Source organism: Bos indicus, chromosome 7 (genome assembly GCF_029378745.1).
Source record: "Bos indicus isolate NIAB-ARS_2022 breed Sahiwal x Tharparkar chromosome 7, NIAB-ARS_B.indTharparkar_mat_pri_1.0, whole genome shotgun sequence".
Taxonomy (NCBI): domain Eukaryota; kingdom Metazoa; phylum Chordata; class Mammalia; order Artiodactyla; family Bovidae; genus Bos; species Bos indicus.
The window spans coordinates 12,737,510-12,763,833 of record NC_091766.1 but is presented as its reverse complement, the minus strand read 5'-3'; the positions used below and the strand labels follow the sequence as shown (position 1 = coordinate 12,763,833).

General features: G+C 39.9%; 1 protein-coding gene across 3 annotated transcripts in view; it reads left to right on the top strand.

Moving 5' to 3' along the window:
• Positions 1 to 3,917: 3,917 nt before the first annotated feature.
• Positions 3,918 to 26,324, top strand: part of LOC109561553 (zinc finger protein 709-like) — a 49,610-nt gene continuing 27,203 nt past the window's right edge. For 2 of the 3 annotated variants that reach the window (XR_011567511.1, XR_011567510.1), the window contains exons 1-2: positions 3,918 to 4,087; positions 15,136 to 15,262. Coding sequence is in view for 1 of the 3 variants with exons in the window: in XM_019964089.2 (XP_019819648.2) it covers positions 17,527 to 18,642 (1,116 nt within the window). In the remaining 2 variants the exon portion in view is untranslated. Of the gene's footprint in view, positions 4,088 to 15,135; positions 15,263 to 17,522; positions 25,051 to 26,324 lie in introns of those variants that run through there. The other variant, XM_019964089.2, reaches the window with a different exon arrangement.

Sequence of the window (26,324 nt, the reverse complement as noted above, 5' to 3'; positions counted from 1 at the left end):
TTTATCCTCTTTTAGGCTATCGATTACATATTTTTCTTTTTTTAATTACATTTTTTAAAAACTTTTTTAGTGGTTGACCTTGGGCTCTCCATTTAGAACTCACCCACATCCTCTGTCAAGTAACACCTGACTTCTTCAGTGGTTGTACAGGTACCTCATACCAAACTATTCTCAATTCTCCCATCATATTTCACATCCACAAGGTTTTCATTAACAATGTCAATGTTGCTAATACTATTTTACATATTGTCATCTATTATATATGACAATATAAAAATTGTCTCTTTCTCTTCTAATCCACTTTCATCATTTGTATTCTTTCTTATGAATTTTGAACATTGCTTACAAAGCAGGTTGACTAATGACAAATACCCTGAATTTTTGTCTCAGAAAGTTTTTACTTCTTTATTTTTTAAAAGTAATAGTGCTTGATGTAGAATCTTATACAATTTTTTTTAATTTACTTATTTCTGGCTGCCTTGGGTCTTTGTTGCTGTGTGCTGGCTTTTTCTAGTTGAGTCGAGCGGGGACTACTCTCTAGTTGCAGTGCTCAGGCTTCTCATTGAGGTGGCTTCTCTTATGGCAAAGCACAGGCTCTAGGGCACAAGGGCTTAGTTGCCCTGAGGCATGTGGGATCTTCTGGACCAGGGATCAAACTGTGTCCCCTGCATTGGCAGGCAGATTCTTAACCATTGGACCACCAGGGACGTCCCCTCCCCTCTAGATTCTTAAAATATACTCTTTGCCTTTGATTTTTCACTAGTTTGTATATCATATACTTTGGTCTCCATTAAAGGTGTTTTCATGTTTAGTGTTCACTGAGCTTCATGGGTCTACCATTGTTGTCTCTGGCTCATTTTAGGAAAATCTCAGTGATTGTTGGTTATACCTCTGTTTCTTTTGCTTCAGTTACTTTCATTATATGTATTTTAAATCTCGTGTTTAAAAAGGATATGCTAAGGTTTCTGGATATTTTTCTTCTGTTTTTGCATTCGCTGGTGTAACTTTTTTTTCCCCCCCAGCACAGACCTTAACAGAATATTTGTGGCATATTTGAGAAGCATCTCTATTTTCTCTTTCCTAGTTTTGGAGATACTAGTTTGCCCTTTGAAGTCACCAGTCTCATGGTTCTAGGAAGACTTTACTTCAAATTTTTTCATTCTCTTCTCAGGAGATTGGGAATCACCACTTCTAACGTCATAAACTCCAGGCTGGAAGTTGGCCAGGCAGCAGCTAGGGTGTCTACTCAAGAAATACTAGGTCCTGCAATTGCAGAATGGAGACTTTATGTTGTTTTGGAGGCATCCACTGATGAAACCTTTAAATGGACAAATTCACCATCAGTGCACATGGACTTAAGTGAACACGCTTGCTATCTGTAGCTCTTATTATCCTTTCCTCAAGGGGACAGGGTTTGACCAGAAAGAGCTATTCTGGCTATTATCTCAGTGTGGGCTCTATAGTTTGGCTGGAAGAAGCTCTGAGACACACAAATAGAGGGCTTTTGTGGTCTCAGTTGTTATTCCTTTTTCTTCAGGTCTGAGCTCTAAGTTTAGAATAACTTCCCAGCTGCATGAAATTATGGAGAGAGAGGAAAGGGAAGAACACAGTCTGTGATCTTTATTAGACAACTTAAAAGCAAGGCTTCCCCACAAGAAGATTTACATTTAGTCAGGAACATTAGATTACTTCTGAAGGCCTGGAGGACTTTGGGACTGTGTGGCCAGGTGGGCTTTGGTAAAAATTTGATTTCTACAGGCCTCCTGGGTGCCCATGTTTGGTTTACTTCTACAGACATTAAAGAGCCAAGCCAAGGCACCTGAACTAGCTTGCCATATTCTCCTTAGAAAGTACCTTTGAGTAATAAACCTTTTTCTGTTGATGCACCTGACATCAGTGTTGACATCTGATCCCACTGGGTAATAATAAAACAGAAGGTAATGCACAGATAATGTGACATTATCTTCTGTGACAAACAGGTATTCAGCATAGGATATTTTAGAACACGAGGAAAGATATCCAAGTATGATGAGAGAAGAAAAACTCAGAAACCACCAACATGATCACAAGCAGAGGAATGAATAGTGAAAATGATAAACAGTCTTAAAAAGAAGGAAAAAAAAAAAAAAAGAACACAACAACAACTGAGTGGATAGTTTCTGCTCCAATATGTAAAGAGCTCTGGGTGATCATTTGTTATCTTCACAACAATAAAAAAAAGTTGAAAAACCTGAAAAGCAAGACCTGTTCTTAGATTCATGAGAGATTTGAGTACATGGCCAACAATGCTTCCCAAACCAGAGACAGACATAGAATTGTCAATTACCTGGAGGTGAAACAGCTAGGGCCAGTAAACCTCAGGGAACATTTAAATTGGTAACTTGAATTTGTTGGAGATACAGATTGGACCAGCTTGAGATTTAAAACCTTTTGAGAATTCAGTCTCAGGGAACCCCTCAAATTTATGAATTTTTCATTCAGGAGACCAACCAGGGCTGAATGATGGAAAAACATGTCTCTTTGTTCACGCAGGAATCAGGGAAACCATTTTGATAAGCACTCAAAGTATTCTATTTCCTGGTTTTTGTTTTCTATGTGGACCATTTTTTTAAAGTCTTTATTAAATATTTGCAATATTGCTTCTGTTATTTTTTTATGTTCTGGTTTTGGCTGTGAGAGATATGGGATCTTAGTTCCCCAATCTGGAATAGAACCTGCACCCCAGCATTGGAAGTCAAAGTCTTAACCACTGGACCATCAGGGAAGTCTGTTCTGTTCCCTTTAATTCAGGCTTTCTCTTGGAACTAACTTTCCAAAACTTTATTTGAAATGGGACAGAGCAGTCAGACAACTCCCTGACCCTTCAGGTGTCACCCGTGACAAACGGGAAAGAATGAATACAAAGAACCTGTTAGGAGGCTCATAGTCCAGGGATTCTGTCCTGCCAAAATATTACAGGTGTAATCATTAGAGAACATTTTTCTACACCAGTACCATCCTATCGTATAAACAGAGCTCAGTATAAAAAGAGTGGATTAAAGCAGAGTTTTAAGACACAGACTACTAAAGATTGAGTTTCTAGATATACCCAAACACAGCAGATACACAAGGACACTTGGAGACAACATAAGGACTAGTAAAACAGGAACTTATAAACATCTATATTAGGAAAGAGACCAAATTAACAGCCTAAATTTACACCTCAAAGAACTAGAAAAAGAACAAGAAGTATAAAATGAGAGTGTCTTTAAAATTACAAAGCATGGTGAAAAGAAATTAAAACAAGTGTAAATAAACGGGAAAACATCCCAATTTCATGGTTTAGGGAAGTTAATATAGTTGCACTGGCACTATTCCACAAAAGGATATGAAGATTCAATGTAATACCTATCATAATGCCAGCTAACATCTTTGTAAGAAATTGGCAAGTGGCAAGCTGATTCATAGTTTTATATGAGTGGGGAAATGCCACGGGGGGATTAAAGGCTCAAAGCTAGCAAACGCCAACTATTAAAATGGAGCCAGACTATTACAGGTGGTGGAGTCACCTTTAGTGTCTGTGTTTCTAAACAAGGGTCCCAATTTGGACTGATCTGACAGATTTAAGACCCTGACGCCTATAAGGACATAAAACCCTATTATTTCAGGGTCGCCCGATATAGGCCGTCCTCGTGTGCTGTCCTTACTTGATTCATTTGGAAATTCAACCTGTGTTTCCCTGTGCCTCGGAGTTCAGAAAGAACTAGACGAAGACGTGTACTCAGGCAGCTCTCAGCTAGGAAGTTCCGCTTTAATGCAAATATCCGTTGCCGGGTTAGGACGCCGCCCGCCAACAGAGGCTGGTTCAGCAGACACCCAACCTCCTGCCCTGTTGTCACTCAAGCGTGGGGCGTGGCCTCTCAAACAGTCCAATCAAGAGCCCCGCTGGGTAAGGTGGGTTGGGGAGACGTGCCATAGCGGCGCAGAAGTCCCCCCTCACTCCAGATCTTGAGTCGCTGATGACATCTGCTTTGCCGCACTGTTTCTCGCGCTGTGATTTGCAGTGGTCGTGGGAGTCATAGGAGGGACTCGAGAAAACCTAGCAATGGTGAGTGGGCTGCCCCGAGATGTGGAGTCGGGGTGGAGGGTCTGGTCGGAACCGGTCGTGGCGGAACTCGGGTCTGCGGATGCCATGCGTGGATGTCGCCGCTCGGACTTCTGTCCCCTTTATCAATCAGCGTGGATGCGGGGCCGGCAACTGGGCCCCCAGGCGTCGAGTCCTCTCACAGGGCTCACGGGGACTTGGCCCTTGAGCCCGCAGTCCCTCTGAGCAGCTCAGCGCCCGCAGCCCGGCGTCTTCCTCAGATTGTGAGGTTTCCACAAGGGAGGGTCATCAGGGAACAGTCGTGACTGCGTCTGCAGGGATTGTACGCGGGAGGAACAGTGCTCTGTGGAGTTCATCGTCTCTGGCTTCCCCTCTGAGGGCGAGGGACTCGTTTTCTTCAGAGTTTTACAAGTGGTTTTGTTTTTAGAGCGGGGTCTCAAATCCACAGCTCTGCATCACCCCAACTTCCGTCCCCAGCCTAGCTCTGGCAATAAACCCTGAATTTCCAGGTCCTTCCTTTCATTCCCAGAGCCAGCTTCACCTTTCGGATTCACAGCATCATTATAACTCTGCGGTGCATTTCAAAGAGACCCAGTATTTTAACAACGTTTATCCTTTTCCCACAGAGCCATGGATGGCTCTTAAAGACTTTTTTTTTTTTTCATCTGTGGATATTTTATATGAGTAGAAAGCCGAGGAACCACATGGAATCACGTACATTGTATGAAAACCTTTTGCCTCTCCCCGCAAAAGGACACATGCATCCTGTGGGAAGTCTTTAGGGTGGAGTTTATTCCTTGGAAACTTCCACAACATTCTCATCTGTCAACACTGTCTCTCCCGAGGTTTGTCACCTTGAACAGATTTATTAAGTCTGTTTTCCAAGAAAGGAAAAACATATTTAATCAATACAGCTGTAAAGACAGTATAAAATAGTTTAAACAGGCAAGAAAGACGTGACTCTGAGACAAAATAGAATATTTTTGTATTAATTCCATTTGTTAAGAATTTTGCTTTCACTCTTTCTTTCCCTGAACGTGTATAGTAAGTTTCTGAGGCCTGTGCTTACTTCTGGATGTTTTCAAATGAAACTGCAGGGCTTAGACCAAAAGTGTTCAAGTATAATTATTTACAGATGAATTTCTTGCCACAGAAATAGTAATTAACTGACATGTTTTATTCTGGATGGAATAGATATTTGGGGGTTTCTGCTTGAACTACTTGTGTGCCTTACTATTTTCCTTCCTCCTTCACACATAAACACTGGGTTTAGTTCAGTTCAGTTCAGTTGCTCAGTCGTGTCTGACTCTTTGCAACCCCATGAACCACAGCACACCAGGCCTCCCTGTCCATCACCAACTCCCAGAGTCCACCCAAACCCAAGTCCATTTAGTTGGTTATGCCATCCAACCATCTCATCCTCTGTCATCCCCTTCTCCTCCTGCCCTCAATCTTTCCCAGCATCAGGGTCTTTTCCAATGAGTCAGTTCTTTGCATCAGGTGGCCAAAGTATTGGAGTTTCAGCTTCAACATCAGTCCTTCCAATGAACACCCAGGACTGATCTCCTTTAGGATGGACTGGTTGGATTTCCTTGCAGTCCAAGGGACTCTCAAGAGTCTTCTCCAACACCACAGTTCAAAAGCATCAATTCTTTGGTGCTCAGCTTTCTTTATAGTCCAACTCTCACATTCATACATGACCATTGGAAAAACCATAGCCTTGACTAGATGGACCTTTCTTGGTAAAGTAATGTCTCTCCATTTTAATATACTGTCTATGTTGGTCATAACTTTCCTCCCAAGTGGTAGGCGTCTTTTAATTTCATGGCTGCAATCAGCATCTGCAGTGATTTTGGAGCCCAGAAAAATAAAGTCAGCCACTGTTTCCACTGTTTCCCCATCTATCTGCCATGAAGTGATGGGACTGGATGCCATGATCTTAGTTTTCTGAATGTTGAGCTTTAAGCTAACTTTTTCACTCTCTTTAACTTTCATCAAGAGGCTCTTTAGTTCTTCTTTACTTTCTGCCATAAGGGTGGTATCATCTGCATATATGAGGTTATTGATATTTCTCCTGGCAATCTTGATTCCAGCTTGTGCTTCATCCAGCCCAGCGTTTCTCATGATGTACTCTGCATAGAAGTTAAATAAGCAGGGTGACAATATACAGCCTTGACGTACTCCTTTTCCTATTTGGAACCAGTTTGTTGTTCCATGTCCAGTTCTAACTGTTGCTTCCTGACCTGCATACAGATTTCTCAAGAGACAAGTCAGGTGATCTGGTATTCCCATCTCTTTCAGAATTTCCCACAGTTTCTTGTGATCCACAGTCAAAGGCTTTGGCACAGTCAATAAAGCAGAAATAGATGTTTTTCTGCAACTCTCTTTTTCGATGATCCAGCGGATGTTGGCAATTTGATCTCTGGTTCCTCTGCCTTTTCTAAAACCAGCTTGAACATCTGGAAGTTCACGGTTCACATATTGCTGAAGCCTGGCTTGGAGAATTTTGAGCATTACTTTACTAGCATGTGAGATGAGTGCAATTGTGCGGTAGTTTGAGCATTCTTTGGCATTGCTTTTCTCTGGGATTGGAATGAAAACTGACCTTTTCCAGTCCTGTGGCCACTGCTGAGTTTTCCAAATTTGCTGGCATATTAAGTGCAGCACTTTGACAGCACCATCTTTCAGGATTTGAAATAGCTCAACTGGAATTCCATCACCTCCACTAGCTTTGTTCGTAGGGATGCTTTCTAAGGCCCACTTGACTTCACATTCTAGGATGTCTGGCTCTAGGTGAGTGATCACACCATCATGATTATCTTGGTCTTGAAGATCTTTTTTGTATAGTTCTGTATATTCTTGCTACCTCTTCTTAATATCTTCCGCTTCTGTTAGGTCCCTACCATTTCACTCCTTTATTGTGCCCATCTTTGCATGAAATGTTTCCTTGGTATCTCTAATTTTCTTGAAGAGATCTCTAGTCTTTCCCATTCTGTTGTTTTCCTCTATTTCTTTGCACTGATCGCTGAGGAAGGCTTTCTTATCTCTCCTTACTATTCTTTGGAACTCTGCATTCAGATGCTTATATCTTTCCTTTTCTCCTTTGCTTTTTGCTTCCCTTCTTTTCACAGACAGCCATTTTGCTTTTTTGCATTTCTTTTTCTTCGGGATGGTCTTGATTTCCGTCTCCTATACAATGTCACTAACCTACATCCATAGTTCATCAGGCACTCTGTCTATCAGATCTAGGCCCTTAAATCTATTTCTCACTTCCATGTATAGTCATAAGGGATTTGATTTAGGTCATACCTGAATGGTCTAGTGGTTTTCTCCACTTTCTTCAATTTCAGTCTGAATTTGGCAATAAGGAGTTCATGATCCTAGCCGCAGTCAGCTCCCGATCTTGTTTTTGCTGCTGTATAGAGCTTCTCCATCTTTGGCTGCAAAGAATATAATCAATCTGATTTTGGTGTTGACCATCTGGTGATATCCATGTGTAGAGTCTTCTCTTGTATGGTTGGAAGAGGGTGTTTGCTATGACCAGTGTGTTCTCTTGGCAGAACTCTATTAGCCTTTGCCCTGCTTCATTCTGTACTCCAAGGCCAAATTTGCCTGTTATTCCAGGTGTTTCTTGACCTCCTACTTTTGCATTCCAGTCCCCTATAATGAAAAGGACATCTTTTTTGGGTGTTAGTTCTAGAAGGTCTTGTAGGTCTTCATAGACCTGTTCAACTTCAGCTTCTGCAGCATTACTGGTTGGGGCATAGACTTGGATTACCATGATATTGAATGGTTTGCCTTTGCTCAAAAGCTAGCTCGTGTCATTTAAAATCTCAGTGATCCAAAGGAAGTCCAGGGAGAGTAGAGGTCTGCAGTCAGTGAGCCTCTCTAAGGCCCCCATGAGGCTGCAAGGGGAAGTACTCCAAGACCCAGTTACTTCTTCCTGGGAAGCCTCCTCTTACAGGTGTCCTACATACTCACACGCATCACAGAAGGAGCCTTTATAGTAAGAGATGTAGAGCTTTGGAAAGCTGAGGGTGCACCTTTATGTAAGAGTGGGGATGATGACTTTTTTGAGGTTGTTTTGGTTCCATAAGCCTAGACTTTTTTTTTTTTTTTTACTTATTTATTTGGCTGCTCCGGGTCTTAGTTGCTGTAGGCAGATCTTTGATCTCCGTTCCAGCAGGCAGGATCTTTACTTGTAGCATGTGGGATCTAGTTCCCTGACCAGGGATTGAACCCAGGCCCCCTGCAGTACGAGTGTGGAGTCTTAGCCACTGAACCACCAGGAAAGTCCTAGACATTTTTAGACATGGTGTTTGAGTTTTGCATCCACAGAGTAGGTGCAGTTAGTATAATTTGTCCACAACAAATTTGCATGCTTACAGAAGAGGGGAGGGCATGTGGCACTCCCAGAGTTCATCACTATGACTGCTCACATGTACCCTGTCCTTCTTAACCAGGGATGACCCACTATAGGTGTTCCATCTCAACTCAAGAGTGTTTAGACCACAAGTCTGGAATATGTTCAACTTTCTGAAAGTGGATTTTTCTTCTGAATTGTAGGGAAGCAGGCTGCTTCCTGGTTTTTTTTTTTTTGATTTAATTTTTATATTATATTAGAATATAATTGATTTACAATGTTGTGTTAGTTTCAGGTGTACAGCCAAGTGATTCCATTATACATATACATATATCTACTGTTTTCCAGATTATTTTCCCATATTGGTGGTTACAGAATATTGAGTAGAGTTCCCTGTGCTATACAGTAGGTCATTGTTCGTTATCTTGTTTATCTATTTTGATTCCAGTATTTGAGTTTGTTTTCCTTTGGATTCTTTTGTCTTAAATATTGCAACCCTTTAACTAGTTTGCAGTAGCACTTGGGATTTTAAAATGTAAGTTGATTGAGAAAGATGATGTAAGGCAGAAAAATTGTGGAACCAAATAGAATTTTGATTCATTTAGACAAGAGAACCTCAAGATGTAAGATGGGTATATTTAAGTTCTCAGATGTTCTACTTTTAGATCAGTTTATATGTCGGTCTCTAGAGAACTTTGACATTTAAAAGGCTCTACTGTTTCTAAAGTAATGTTCAAAATTCTCCAAGCCAGGCTTCAGCAGTACGTGAACCGTGAACTTCCAGATGTTCAAGCTGGTTTTAGAAAAGGAAGAAGAACCAGAGATCAAATTGCCAGCATCCACTGGATCATTGAAAAAGAAAGAGAATTGCAGAAAAACATCTATTTCTGCTTTATTGACTATGCCAAAGCCTTTGACTGCGTGGATCACAATAAACTGTGGAAAATTCTGAAAGAGATGGGAATACCAGACCGCCTGACCTGCCTCTTGAGAAATATGTATGCAGGTCGGGAAGCAACAGTTAGAACTGGACATGGAACAACAGACGGGTTCCAAATAGGAAAAGGAGTACGTCAAGTCTGTATATTATCACCCTGCTTATTTAACTTCTATGCAGAGTACATCATGAGAAATGCTGGGCTGGAAGAAGCACAAGCTGGAATCAAGATTGCCGGGAGAAGTATCAATCACCTCAGATATGCAGATGACACCACCCTTATGGCAGAAAGTAAAGAAGAACTAAAGAGCCTCTCGATGAAAGTTAAAGAGGAGAGTGAAAAAGTTAGCTTAAAGCTCAACATTCAGAAAACTAAGATCATGGCATCCGGTCCCATCACTTCATGGCAAATAGATGGGGAAACAGTGGAAACAATGACAGACTTTGTTTTGGGGCACTCCAAAATCACTTCAGATGGTGATTGCACCCATGAAATTAAAAGATGCTTACTCCTTGAGAGGAAAGTTATGACCATCCTAGATAGCATATTAAAATGGAGAGACATTACTTTGCCAACAAAGGTCCATCTAGTCAAGGCTATGGTTTTTCCAATGGTCATGTATGAATGTGAGAGTTGGACTATAAAGAAAGCTGAGCACCAAAGAATTGATGCTTTTGAACTGTGGTGTTAGAGACTCTTGAGAGTCCCTTGAACTGCAAGGAGATCCAACCAGTCCATCCTAAAGGAGATCAGTCCTGGGTGTTCATTGGAAGGACTGATGTTGAAGCTGAAACTCCAATACTTTGGCCACCTGATGCAAAGAGCTGACTCATTGGAAAAGACCCTGATGCTGGGAAAGATTGAGGGCAGGAGGAGAAGGGGACGACAGAGAATGAGATGGTTGGATGGCATCACCAACTCAATGGACATGGGTTTAGTGGACTCTGGGAGTTGGTGATGGACAGGGAGGCCTGGTGTGCTGGGGTTCGTGGGGTCACAAAGAGTCGGACATGACTGAGCGACTGAACTGAACTGAACTATTTCTAAGATAAATGGATTCCTAATTTTTTTAAGGAAAAATATCGTATTTATTTAATTTTCGGCTTCACTGAGTCTGTGTTGCTGTGTATGGGCTTTCTCTACTTGTGGAGTGTTGGGGCTAGTCTCTAGTTTTAGTGCACAGGCTTCTCTTGTTGGGAAACACAGACTCTAGGGCATACACTCAGTAGTTGTCCTATATGGGCTTAGTTGCTCTGCAGCTTGTGGAATCTTCCTCAAGCAAGGATCAAACTCATGCCACCTGCATTGGCAGGCAGATTCTTAACCCCTGAACCACCAGAGGAGTCCCCAATATATTTTGAATAGTTTCTGGTTCTTGCTCTTTTAAATAATTACACATTCTTGATCTTCCAATTAGGCTTATCCTCAAAAGGATATTTTTCTTCCCTTTTTTTGTGTATCTTTTAATTATCTTAATTTTAATATATTTGAATTTGTCTCTGGCTTTGGGCTCATTCTTTTGCTTATATGACAATACTCTTTCTATTATCAATAAAATATTTACCTGTAACTTCTAACAGTGGCTTCGTTTTGTCTTCACATTTAAATCTTACAGTGAGCAGCCTATTGTCTATGGAATGGAGGGAAATATGCTGCATTTTTTCCAGTTGGATAACAGTTTGTCTCTTATGTAGGCAAACGTTCATGATATTTGTCACTGCTCTCCTGCTCTCTCCTTAATCAGCTCTCCACATATCTGGCCTATGGAAGACACTTTTCCTTTCCTTCGTTCTGTTTGTTTTTCTTTCTGTTAATACTTGTATCATTTGAATTACCATAGAGGTAGACCATCACATTTTTCCATAGGGGACTGTCCAGTTTTGGATATTGCTTCTTCCTGTTCAGTTTGGAGGAGTAGTCTTTATTAAGTCCCTAAAAACTGTCTCAGGGAGACTTCCCTGGTGGTTCAGTGGTTAAGAATCTGCCTGCTAAGGCAGGGGACACAGGTTCAGTCCCTGATCCAGAAAGATCCCACATGCCACAGGATAACTACTGAGCCTGGGCACCTGGAGCTTGTGCTCTGCAACAACAGAAGCCACCACAATGAGAAGCCCCTGCACCACAATGAAGAGTAGCCCCCCACTTGCCACAGCTAGAGAAAAGCACAAAGACCCTGTGCAGCCATAAATAAATAAAGTTGAAAAAATAACTGTCTTAGGTATTTAACATATTAATATATTTAGCTATTTAATAATTTAATATATCATCTGGGAGAGGTGACATCTGAGCAATGCTGAATTCTTTTTATGAACACGTGCTGTCACTGTACTTATTTCAGTCTACTTGACATCACCCAATAATTTTTTAAAAAATTTTAATGAAAATCACTACATATTTTGTAGTAGTCTTGTTTAGTATTGAATTAAATCTGGTGTGGAGAAAACCAGAAGTAAGCTCTCAAATGTTGTCTCTTGCTGTAATCACATAGAATGGGCTCAGTTCCAAATAAATTGTGAGTATACATGTGTATTGTGGTTTATCCAGTTTCCAGAGTTGTTTGAGGAGATGTGGGGTTGATCAGGTAGGCATCTTCTGATCAGTTTACCATATACCCTGTTTTTCACATAAACACATTAGACTTACAGAGGCATGTTTATCTATAAGGTTGTTGAGCTTACTCCCAAAACCACAGATCCTACTGAAAGACGAAATTTGTGAGCAAGCATTTCTAAGGATAAGCAGTCTTGGGCCTGCTAATGTTCACTGTGTCTTTTGCACACAATGTAGTTGGATTTGTTATGAGCAAGCACTGTTGTTCCAGTGAATAAAGAGTAATCAGGGCTACCTTTAGGCAGCTTCTCTTACTCCCTGGACACACAACAAGAGAGATGTTACTTCATTCATGTTACTCTACTTCAAGCATTGTCATGATAAATGGGAGCCTTTTTTCTGTATCCTCCTCATGGACATCAATGGATAATTGGTCTCTCTTAGAGACCAGCATTTAGGAAACTTTTGCCACTGGGGATTCCTATACATAGGATGGGCCATCAAGCTGCTGTGTCCCATGGGGGAGCTCAGAAATAAGAGAAGGTGGAAGGACAGCCTTGAGAGTGGAATCACTTGCTGCTGAAATTAGGGAAAGGATATTTTATTTTTTGAGGAAAGCACTGTTGAACTTTTTATGTTTTTTATAATTTGTGCAACTTCACTCTGAAACTAGTGTAGATTTTTAATGAAGCCCTTGCAAGCTTCAAGTCTAAACCTGATCCTCAAGGTCATCAAGGCCCAAATTACAGTTTTATGGTTCTGCCAGAAAGAGGTCTTCTGTGATCACACCATCTCAGTATGGGCAACTCTGCGTCCTAAAATTATTTGGAAGCCATTCCGAAGCACATGAATATAGGGATTTTTGTGGAGGTGCAGATTGTCCTGTTTTCCTCCTCACGCCTGGACTCTCACACTGAATAATTTCCTAGCCCCATAAAGTGAGATAGAGAAAGGAAGGCAAAATCCAGCATGTGATAAATATTATACAAATTTTAATTTGTACTCCTCCACAAGAATATTTTCATTCAGCCACCTGGATTGGAGTACTTCCATTAGCATGGAATACTTCAGGACAGTATGTGTAGTTGGATCTTGTTACAAGTTGGATTTCCACAGGACTTTTGGCCTCACATTTGGTGATGGGAATAGAAGAAAAACCTTCCAGTTCACTTGTTATTTGTTAAAACCTCATGCAGATGTGAACCTGTGATTGTACAGTGCTGCACAATATGGTGATTATTAAAGAGGGAGTGGAAAAGTTTTTATCAGAAGGAACTGGTGTACTTAAAATGGAGTTATTTCTTTCATTTGTAGAGCATTTCACTTATTTCTCCAAGGTGCTCTGCTGGGGTCCAGCCCCCGTGGATCCAGGGAATTCGAAGCGGGGATGGTGTCGGCAAACTGGATACAATAGCTTTAATTAAATATTAATTAGAGATATAAAGAATAATAGAATAAGGATAGCTCAGCAAGAAAATTCAGTGGAGAAAAGAGGCTGAATAACTTGGTTTACGTGGAAAGCTAATAAAATTCCAATACAAGGAATTTACGTCACCTACGTAGGCCACAGGCGTCCTCCCATTCTCCCCAAGGAGAGGAGACACTAAGGCCTCCCCGGTCAGATCTTAGAAGCCCAGGCATAATTAGTAGGCTTGACGAGCCTCCACTCTCCAGATGGAAATTCAGCCAGGTGAGAGAAAGAACGACATGGGGAGACCAAACTTCGGTGAACAAGGCCCACACTTTATTTTCCAAAGTAGTTTTTATACCTTAAGTTGTGCATAGAGGATAATGGGGGAAGGGGTAGGGTCAGCAGTAAGCCAGGCTTTCTTCCTGCAAACTTATCATATGCAAAAGTTTAGATGATTTACATCATCTTCTGGCCCGGAGGCCTGTCAACATTTTAAGATCCTTTTTTCAGAAAACTTTTCTCTAAAGGTGATTATTCTAAAGTCAGGCGCCACCCTCCGAAAGCATTAGATAAAGTTGCATTCCTATAGGGCAAAGGTGTGGTGGGCTATAACAAGAAAAAGAATTAACTCAAGGGTCCAAGGTTACAAACATTAAAGCTACTACTTACATTCCTATACACCAATTATATTAATCAATACACTGCCAGGGACACAGTAGGTAAGGGATATGGAAACTTAGCAGCAAACATTGGCCCAAAGAGTGAAAAACCCTTCAGCAATACAATTTCTAATCAATCTTTTAACTGCTCAAAGGAATCTGTATTTAGACAGTTTAGAATATCTCACGCCTCTCACAGTTGGGAGGCTCTGAACAATCACATGTGGCCGGAAGGACCTATTCAGGCAGCCTAGAGGACTTCCAAAGGAGTTTGTAGGTTGAAACACTCTTGTCACGCCCAGGAACTTTATTAACTGGAGCTGTAAGTTAACTCTTTTTCAGAGAGAGAGATGGTGGTGAGGGACAGCCCCCCGTAAAGTCAGAGGTGTAGGTGAGAGCACAAAGCAGTAAAGTAGGCAGACTCTGGTTTGGGGGGTTAGTTCCAGGGGGACTCCTGAGGCTCTATCCCGCCTTTTGCATATGCCGAGCCTCCTTCCTCATGACCTTTGCCACGGGCGGAGTTCCTCACGCTGGCTCCCAGCAGTGCTCTATTTATTTAACTATTTATTTTTGGTTGCACTGGGTCTTCATTCCTGTGTGCGGGCTTTCTCTAGTGGCAGCAAGCAGGGACTATTCTTCGTTGCAGTGCATGGGTTTCTCACTGTGGTGACTTCTCTTGTTGTGGAGCACAGGCTCTAGGCACGTGGGCTTCAGTAGTTACAGCCTGTGGGCCCTAGAGCACTGACTCATTAGTTACGATGCGTAGGCTTAGTTACTCCACAGCATGTGGAATCTTCCCAGACCAGGAATCGAACCCATGTCCCCTGCATTGGCAAATGGGTTCTTATTGACTGTACCATCAGGGAAGTACAAGGTGTTCTGTCTTGACAAAGAGAGCAATAAAGACTTGGAATTGGTCAAAGACCAATGTAACAATAAATTCCTTGTGTTAATGATGCTCTTGAATTCATGAGGGAGTATCACCATAGAGTGAGAGTTCTAATGACAAACTTATAGAACAAACATCTGGAGACCACAGTGTCATATGTGAACTTCCTGTGAACTGAGTATAGATTGCTGGTGCTCTTCATCCTACCCATACTCTCACACACAAACTTGGGATGTTTTAGGATTCCGTGACCTTTGAGGATGTGAGTGTGAAGTTCACCACAGAGGAGTGGGGTCTGTTGGATCTAACCCAGAAGAAACTCTACAGAGATGTGATGCGGGAAACCTTCAAAAACTTGACCTCAGTAGGTAAGGGATGATGACATTCTTAATTACTTAATCCTTTAGATAGCCTATGTTGTTTGCTTATCAACATGTTCAAGAGGTAAAATGTGGAAAGAGACTGCGTTGGTAAATAAAGCAGGCATGGTGGTCTGTCATGTAAAACTTTTCTCTAATATTTTATAATTTATAATGATTTTTTTGTTGGTCTGCATTATTGGAGAAAGACAGGAAGACTTTAATATTGGAAATCAGTAAGAAAATCATGGGACAAATCTGAGGTGAGTTACACTGACAGGAGAAAGCAGTGTCCCATGACAGAATGTTAGTATGCAATGGCATCTTTTAAAATTTATTTTTTATTAAAGTATAGTTGATATACAATGTTGTGTTAGTTTTAGGTAGTCAGCAAAGTAATTCAGTTACACACACACACACACACACACACACATATATATATATATATATATAATATCCATTTTTTTCCTAGTTCTTTTCCATTATAGGTTATTTCGAGATATTGAATATAATTCCCTGTGCTATACAGTGTGTCTTTGTTGTTTATCGGTTTTCTGTCCCCAGTCCTTTCCGCTGTTGTAACCATAAGTTTTTTTCCTATGCCTGTGAGTCTGTTTCTGTTTTGTAGTTAAGTTCATTTGTATCATTTTGGATTCCACATGAAAGTGATACCACATCTTATTTATCCATTCATCTGTCAGTGGAGAGTTAGGTTACTTCTATGTCTTGGCTATTGTAAATAGTGCTTCTGTGAATATTGGGGGACATGTTTCTTTTCAAATTAGAGTTTTTGTCTTTTCTGGATACATGCCCAGGAATGGGATTGCTAGATTATATGGTAATTCTATTTATACTTTTTTGTGGAATCTCCATACTGTTCTCCATAGTGACTATACCAATTTACATTCCTACCAACAGTGTAGGAATGTTCCCTTTTCTCTGCACCCTCTCCAGCATTTATTACTTGTAGGTTTTTTGATGATGGCTATTCTGACCAATGTGAAATGACACCTTATTGTAGTTTTGATTTGCATTTCTCTAACAATTAGTAACGTGGAACATCTTTTCACATACCTGTTGGCCATCTGTATGTCTTCTTTGGAGAAATTTCTATTTCAGTCTTCTGCCCATTTTCTGATTGTGTTCTTTGCTTTTTTGATATTGAGCTGTATGAGCTATTTGTATATTCTGGAAATGAATCCCTTGTCAGCCACATCATTTTCAGATATTCTCTCCCATTCAGTAGATTGTTTATTCATTTTGTTTGTGGTTTCCTTTGCTGTGCAAAAACTTTTAAGTTTAGTTAAGTTCCATTTGTTTATTTTTGCTTTTGTTTCCATTACTCTGGGAGACAGATCCAAAAAAATATTGCTGTGATTTATATCAAAGAGTGTTCTGCCTATGTCTTCCTCCAGGAGTTTTATAGTGTCCAGTCTTACATTTACAGCTTTAATCCATTTTGAGTTTATTTTATATATGGTCTTAAGAGAATGTTCTAATTTCACTCTTACATATGGTTGTCCAGTTTTCCCAACACCATTTACTGAAGAGGCTGTCTTTTCTCCACTGTATATTTTTTCCTTTTTTGTCATAGATTAATTGACCATAAATGCATGAGTTTTTTTCTGGGCTTTCTATCCTATCCCATTCATCTATGTGTCTGTTTTTGTGCCATGACCCTGCTGTTTTGATTACTGTGCTCTTGAGGTATATAGTCTGTAGTCAGGGAGCTTGATTCTTCCAGCTTATTCTTCTTTCTCAAGATGGTCTATGCCATGACATTTTAAAACAAAGAAAATAAATCAGCTCAGCCTTAAAATTAATGAATCTTAGAATTGTTGCATCATTTTTTCCCTCAAATTTATCCTAAATGTTGAGTGTATGAAAAATAGTACACTTGGAATTATATTCAGAATCACCACTTATGAGTGTTACTGTTTTAATAATTGCTGATTATCTTTCAGAGCTTTATTATATTCACTTTCAATTAGAATGTGCAGAAAACCTACACTGTCTTTGTAAATGGTAAAATTTTCATTGTCATAACTATTAATAAATATAATTAATAAGCCATTAATGAATAATATGCTTCTTATTTTTTACAGCTGTCATATGGTAGAGACGCTGTAAAAATAAAGAAGGTAATCAGTATGGGGAAACATTTAGCCAGATTTCAAATCATAATCAAAAAAAAGGAAACTACTGGAATAAAACTATATAAGTTCAGTATATATGGACAGGTCCTCATGCATCATTCATCCTTTAATAGGCACATGACATCTCATACTACACCAAAATCCTGTGAGTATCAGGAATATGAAGAGAAGCCATATAAATGCAAAGAATGTGGGAAGGCTTTTAAGCATCGTCAATCTAGACATACGCATGAGAAGATTCACAGTGGAGAGAAACCCTATGATTGTAAGAAATGTGGGAAGGCCTTCAAGCTTCGCCAATCCATTCAAAGACATGAAAGAATTCACACTGGAGAGAAACCCTATGAATGTAAAAGATGTGGAAAAGCCTTCAGATATTACCACAACTTTCAAAAACATGAACGAACTCATACTGGAGAGAAACCCTATAGATGTAAGCACTGTGATAAAGCCCTCAGTTCTCTCAGATACTGTCGAATTCATGAAATAACACACATTGGAGAGAAACCTTATAAATGTAAGCAATGTGGTAAAGCTTTCAGTTGTCCCAGTTACTTTATAAAACATGAGAGAATTCATAGTGGATTGAAACCATATGAATACAAGCAATGTGGTAAAGCCTTCAGTTGTGCCAGTTACATTCGAAGACATGAAAGGACACATACTGGAGAAAAGCCCTATGAATGTAAAAAATGTGGTAAGGCCTTCAGTTGTTCAAGTTCCTTTCGAAAACATGAGAGAACTCATACTGGAGAGAAACTCTATGAATGTAAGCAATGTGGTAAAGCCTTCAGTAATTCTAGATCCTTTCAAAGTCATGAAAGGAGACACAGTGGAGAAAAGCCCTATACAGGTAAAAATTGTGATAAAGCTTTCGCTTGTCCAAATTCCTGTCAAAAACATGAGAGGACTCATTCTGGACAGAAACCCTATGTATGTAAGGAATATGAGAAAGTCTTCAGTTCTCTTACAAAATTTCAAAGACACATGATGAAGCACATGGGCTATGGACCTTATAAATGTAAAGACTGTGGGAAAGTCTTTGATTGTCCCAATTACTTTCATTGTCATGAAAGGACTCACAGTGGAGAAAAGCCATATAAATGTAAGGAATGTGATAAGGCCTTCAGTTTTCCTTGTTGTCATCAAATATATGAAAGAAGTCATACTGGGGAGAGCCCCTATGAATGTAAGCAGTGTGGTAAAGCCTTCACTTACCTCAGTTCTATTTGAAAACATGAAAGAACTCATACTGGAGAGAAATCCTGTGAATGTAAGGAATGTGGAAAGGCCTTTATTTATTCTTCAGATGTTCAAAGACACATGATCGTGCATACTGGTGATGGACCTTGCAAATGTAAGGACTGTGGGAAAGGCCTTGATTGTCCTAGTTCATTAAGAACACATAAAATCACTCACACTAGAGAGAAACCCTGTTGATGTAGAACTTGTAGTAAAGCCTTCCCAATTCTTGTTGAAACCATGAAAAAAATCCATAATGGAAAATAGTGCCATAAATGTAAAAAAAGTATGAAAGGCTTTATTTGTCCCAGTTCATTCCAAATAGATAAAAGAGCTCACACTAGAGAGGAACCCAATTTTGTAAACAATATGGCAAAGCCTTCAGTTTCAATATGGCAAACCACTCCCAGTTATGTTCAGATACATGGAAGAACTCATACCAGGGAGAAAATGAATGAAAAGAATGTGGAAAAGCCCTCATATATCATGCATCCCTCCCAGGACACATGAGAGTACACACTGGAGAGAAATGTTACGTATGTAAGGAATGTGGGAAAGCCTTTAGTCCCATTTCTTTGGGAAGCCACAGAAGGACTAGAGAGAATTGTATTGAATGTAAACTATGTAGGAAAACCTTTCCCTACAAAAAACCATATAAAAATGTACATGGGATAGAAACCTTATAACTGAAAAACAAGGGAAACTTCCAATTTTAACAAATATTTTCAAAGTCATGTGAAAATTCTACTGGAAAGAAATCATCCATGTAAGTACTATTATGGGTAAGCTGTCAGAAAATTCACAACATGAAATAAATTTTGTGCATATATTTTCTTTATAATTTGACTCATTCTCAAAGTGATTTTCTATTGTATGGATTTGTAATTAGTTTTACAAGTATTCATTGAGGTGAGATAAGTTTGTAGGTACTTATTAAGCAATCAGTTCAGTCGCTCAGTTGTGTCTGACTCTTCACAACCCCGTGGACTGCAGCACACTAGGCTTTTCAGTCCATCACCAACTCCCGGAGCTTACTCAAACTCATATCCATTGCGTCAATGATGCCATCCAACCATCTCATCCTCTGTCGTCCCCTTCTCCTGCCTTCAATCTTTCCAAGCATCAGGGTCTTTTCCAATGAGTCAGTTCTTTGCATCAGGTGGCCAAAGTATTGGAGTTTCATCTTCAGCATCAGTCCTTCCAGTGCACATTAAAGACTGATTTCCTTTAGAATGGACTGGTTGTATCTCCTTGCAGTCCAAGAAACTCTCAAGAGTCTTCTCCAACACCACAGTTCAAAAGCATCAATTCTTCAGCACTCAGCTTTATTTATAGTCCAACTCTCACATCCATACATGACTATTGGAAAAACCATAGCTTTGACTAGACAGACCTTTGTTGGTAAAGTAATGTCTCTGCTTTTTAATATGCTGTCTAGGTTGGTCATAGAATGTTGGTTCCACATTCTTTTCTTCCAAGGAGCAAATGTCTTTTAATTTTATGGCTGCAGTCACCATCTTCAGTGATTTTGGAGCCCCCCAAAATAAAGTCTGTCACTGTTTCCATTGTTTCCCGATCTATTTGCCATTAAAGTGATGGGACCAGATGCCATGATCTTAGTGTTGAGTTTTAAGCCAACTTTTTCACTCTCCTCTTTCACTTTCATCAAGAGGCTCTTTAGCAATACTTCCTAAAAAACTAATAGGTAATTTTTCCTTTAGTTGTCTGGCAATTTTTTGTGAGTCTATTTTGAAGTCTATTGAAACTGCGAATTGAAGTTTATTTCTAATATGCAAGTAGGTTTAATTTTTACCTAATTTTGTAAGTTATGTGTAAGGAAAAGGACATTGAAAAATGATGCTTTGTTTTTTTTTTCCTCACTGGCTTCCTGTGGCAAGTACCAGATATGCCTTATTCATTTTACATGTCATATCTTCTACCTTACTCAGCAGAAACTACCTTTTCATTGCCTGAAGAACCTTATTCTATTTTCCTTGGAATGTACAATAGCCATATATTTATTTATAAGTATACAAAATTTATCACAGTTCAGTCTCTTATGTATTATTATCTTAATCTTTTGTCCTGTACACTTTGTCATTTCTTCTGGTTGATATTTGGACTGTGGGGTTTCCATTAGGAAGAGAGACTTATGAGCGGACAATAAAATTTAGATTTGGCAATAACTCTTCTTGATCCTATTATATTAATGTGAGTAGTATGAACTGTATTTTCTAGAATGTGTTGCCTTATGGTCCTATGTTAGAAGTCACTAAAGCATAACTTATATGAAACTTGGAAAGCAGAAATATGATTTAGTCAGGTTTTGAAATCAACTGTATAGAAGCAGTCAGAAGCACAGGCCTTTACGGACACTTGGGTCCAGCCCATTTTCCACATTCTTTTCCCTGTCAATCAAGTATATCCTTAAAACCTCCACAGACTGCTTGACTTCCACTTGATCTGAACTGTAGGCTTCTACACTTGTCCTCAAATTCAACATTGAAGATCCAGCACAGTTTGGATTTTCCTGAAAACCCTCATGTGTCCACCTGGCAAGAAATTTTGACTGTCATGATTGAGAATATTTTCTGAAGCACTGAGCGCCTTGTTCTCTAGATATTATTAGTCTAAGGTCTAATTTGTGTAGTAAACACCTTGCTTTGTTTAAGATATAATTATCATGCGCAAAGAGTCAAAGTTTATAGTTTGCATCTAAAACAGTAAATAAAAATGTTTTTATAGCAGTTAATGCCTACAGTAACAAAAGAGAGATCTCAAATCAATAATCTAACCTTATACCTTCTTGATCTGAAACAAATAGACCACTGTGTATTTCTCCAGCAAGAAGGATTTATTCAGAATCAGCAGAAAATTGCAACTCATAGTCTGTAATATGGCAGGGCACATTTCAAGTTCTCACACAGCACAGGAATTTGAACACTTTTATAGAGTAGAAAAAGAAGTTGGGAGGGCTCTAATAAAGAAACCATGACTTTTCATTGGCTGAGTCCTTGCCAGGAAAGAAGTATCTTGCTTCTTCCTGATGGGCTCTGTTATCATTACAGGATGTGAGAGCTCCCCCTTCCGGTCTGCCCATCCTATTTGTGGTTTCTGTTTATTAAATTTTTTACATTTTCCTGTTCTGTATAAGATCTTTTTCTGAAAACATCACTTAGCAAGAGTCAGGTTTTCCAGTTTTAGCAGCTTTTTTCCCCTCAATGTTAGGAAGAACCTTTCCTGGGGTTTATTGTCTCATGACAAAGGGAAAGTACCCAGATAAGAAACCTACTAAGGTCACATTTGAGTAACAAGAAGGGCTAAGAGGAAGAACCTTCAGGCACTTTAGCCTGTATGTTATTAAGATCATAGCCATTGGGTATCATCTGAAGAGTTATGTTATCATCAAGGGTTTGGTAACAAACTTCCAGCAGACCTGGTCCAGATATAGAGAGGCTGAAGAGAATTCTTTTGGAGGTCTTTTTTTTTTTACATTAATTAATTTATATATTTGGTCATACCAGGTCTTAGTTGCAACACAAGGATCTTTGATCTTCATTGTGGCATGTGGAATCTTCAGTTGCAGCATGTGAACTTTTAGTTACTGCAGTAGGAGCTAGTTCCCCAATCAGAAATCAAACCCTGGCCCCTGCATTGAAAGTCTGGAGTCTTAGCTACTGGACCAGGGAAGTCCCTAGAAGTGCATTCTTGAATCAACAAAATCTCTAAGTTGCAAGATGTGATCCATAAGGTCTTTGTTTCCCAAGGGTACTGTGAAAAGACTGTTCTACCAAAACATGGTTACTTTTCATAGAAGTAGTTAGGCCTTTGCAATATTGAAGCATCTCCTCTTTTATCAGTTGTAGGTCAAAAGAAGCAGTAGTCCTGCATTGGGCATCTTGTGACTGTCACAAAGGGTGACAGTTTATGAGTTCCAAAAGGTCTGGCTCTGAGATTTAGAACTAATGGCAATACATTTGGTCAGGGTATTTATAGGGCCTCAACAAATTCCGCCGAGTCATAATTATGCCATTAGTGTGTCTGACTAAACCAGAGGATTGAGGGTAGTAATCACAGTGATAATGTAAAACCAGTCATACGGAATAGACTTGTCAAAGCACCTAACCAGTAAAATGAGTTTTTTGATTAATATGAAATTCAAGAGGAGTTCCTCTGGTATGTATACTATTTTCAAGAAGGATTTTAGCCACAGTAGAAATTAGGGTTAGAGTTCCTGCATCTGCAAGGGAAGGCTTTAGTCCAGTGTGAAAACACACAGACCGTGACTATTTATATCCATTAGAGGAAGCTGCATGTAATCCATTTGCCTAGCCTCATTAGGCAGTTTTCAATATTCAGGAACAGTACAAACAGGCTTCACTGGGGAATTCCCTGGCAGTCCAGTAGTTAAGACTCCCGAGTTTCCACTGCTGGGGGCACAGGTTCAATCCCTAGTTGAGGAACTGATATTTGGCAAGAAGTACAGTGGGGTCAAAAAAAAAAAAGCCTCAGAACCTTAACAATAGCTAATGTGGCAGGGGGTAATATTGCATTAGTAATTCCTGAATGTGGAGGCCATTTTTAACTTCCTTTCCACTAGAAGTAAGGGAGGCTTGTTGTCCACAACATTCCAAAATCATGAGTTACCGCAAAAGTATATCTCAGCAGTACAAACACCAGCAGTTTGGTCCTTGGCTAATGTACAGGTCCATGAAAGAGCATGTAATTTCACCTGTCAGGTCAAAGCAGCCATAGGTAAAGATGCTGCCTCAGCAACATCAGTATCAAAAGGATCCATGAGGATAACTCAGTGAAGGTATATCATGACCCTTCAGAGGTGATGGCCAAGTGCAGCCAAGAGGCCGTTGAAATAGGCACTGAACAGAGCAGACTTATCAAATCTATGACAGACTTATCAAATCTATCAAAATACTTATCAGTTACCAGCTTATTAGACAGAGTCAGTGATTTATATAATATTGGGGACTGGATATAGGGTTCTGTTTGGTGGGACCACAACCTCAAGGTTGCCTTAATTCACTGTGAGGTGTCATCCTTTCTTGGTTTAATAGGATAAGTTGGGCTGTTAGAAGGAGGACTGGGAATAACTAACCCTTTACTAACTAGTTTTTGTACATAGTTTTCAGTCCATCAAGGCCCTGTGTAATTTATGTTGGGCCATTAACACTCACCTAAAGCCAGACATCCTGGAATGTGAAGTCAAGTGGATCTTAGGAAGCATCACTATGAACAAAGCTAGTAGAGGTGATGGAATTCCAGTTGAGCTATTCTGAACCCTAAAAGATGATGCTGTGAAAGTGCTTCACTCAATATGCCAGCAAATTTGGAAAACTCAGCAGTGGCCACAGGACTGGAAAAGGTCATTCCAATCCCAAAGAAAGGCGATGCCAAAAAATATTCAAACTACTGCACAATTACACTCATCTCACACACTAGCAAAGTAATGCTCAAAATTCTCCAAGCCAGGCACCACCAGTACGTGAACCGTGAACTTCCAGATTTTCAAGCTGATTTTAGAAAAGGCAGAGGAACCAGAGATCAAATTGCCAACATCTGTTGGATCATCGAAAAAGCAAGAGAATTCCAGAAAAACATCTATTTCTGCTTTATTGACTACACCAAAAACTTTGTGTGGATTGCAATAAACTGTGGAAAATTCTGAAAGAGATGGGAATACCAGACTACCTGACCTGCCTCTTGAGAAATCTGTATGCAGGTCAGGAAGCAACAATTAGAACTGGATATGAAACAACAGACTGGTTCCAAATAGGAAAAGGAGTACGTCAAGGCTGTATATTGTCACCCTGCTTATTTAACTTATATGCAGAGTACATCATGAAAAACGCTGGGCTGGATGAAGCACAAGCTGGAATCAAGATTGCCGGGAGAAATATCAATAACCTCATATATGCAGATGACACCACCCTTATGGCAGAAAGTGAAGAAGAACTAAAGAGCCTCTTGATGAAAGTGAAAGAGGAGAGTGAAAAAGTTGGCTTAAAGACATGGAAGCAACCTAGATGTCCATTGGGAGATGAATGGATAAGAAAGCAGTGGTACATATACACAATGGAATATTACTCAGCCATTAAAAAGAATGCATTTGAATCAGTTCTAATGAGGTGGCTGAAACTGGAGCCTATTATACAGAGTGAAGTAAGTCAGAAAGAAAAACACCAATACAGTATACTAATGCATATATATGGAATTTAGAAAGATGGTAACGATGATCCTATATGTGAGATAGCAAAAGAGACATAGATGTAAAGAAGTCTTTTGGACTCTGTGGAAGAAGGCGAAGGTGGGATGATTTGAGAGAGTAGCATTGAAACATGTATATTATCATATGTGAAACAGATTGCCAGTCCAGGTTCAATACATGAGACAGGGTGCTCAGGGCTGGTGCACTAGGATGACCCTGAGGGATGGGATGGGGAGGGAGGTGGGAGGGGAGTTCAGGATGGGGAACACATGTACACCCAAGGCTAATTCATGTCAATGTATAGCAAAAACCACTACAATATTGTAATTAGCCTCCAATTAGTTAATTTTTTAAAAAAGAAAAAGTTGGCTCAAAACTCAACATTCAGAAAACTAAGATCATGGCATCCAGTCCCATCACTTTAATGGCAAATAGATGGGGAAACAATGGAAACAGTGACAGACTTTATTTTGGGGGGCTCCAAAATCACTGCAGATGGTGACTGCAGTCATGAAATTAAAAGATGCTTGTTCCTTGGAGGAAAAGTTATGACCAACCTAGACAGCATATTAAAAAGCAGAGATATTACTTTGCCAACAAAGGTCCATCTTGTCAAGGCTATGGTTTTTCCAATAGTCATGTATGGATATGAGAGTTGAATTATAAAGAAAGCTGAGCACCGAAGAATTGATGCTTTTGAACTGTGGTGTTAGAGAAGACTCTTAAGAGTTCCTTTGACTGTAAGGAGATCCAACCAGTCCATTCTAAAGGAAATCAGTCCTGAATGTTCATTGGAAGGACTGATGCTGAAGCTGAAACTCCAATACTTTGGCCACCTGATGCAAAGAACTGACTCATTGGGAAAGACACTGATGCTGGGAAAGATTGAAGTGGGGAGGAGAAGGGGACTTCAGAGGATGAGTTGGTTGGATGACATCACCAACACAATGGACATGAGTCTGAGTAAGCTCCGGGAGTTGGTGATGGACAGGGAAGCCTGGTGTGCTGCAGTCCATGGGATCGCAAAGTCAGACACAACTGAGCAACTGAACTGAACTGATATTAGCTAAGTTATTTGGGGAATAAGGTCTGTAAGGTCCAAACCAAATTTTAAGTAACAGAAACCATAATTTTGATCTATGAGTCATTGGTTCAGAGCTTCCCAGCTCAATATGGGATATTTTAGGACAGTGGGTTTTATGACCATGGAGAATCTAGGCACAACCATGGTTTTGATAGTAAAAGAGAAACACTGTCCTATTTGTCTTCTATGCTATGTTCATTAGTGCCTCTAAGATTATCAGAGGTATCTTGCTTAAATTTGTTGGGATCTCAGGTTAAATTAGGTGGCTCAGTAATGAATCTGCTCGATTACTGTTCGAGCCAGTAATGAATGGCTCGAACCCATGGGTTGGGAAGATCCCCTGGAGAAGGAAATGGCAACCCACTT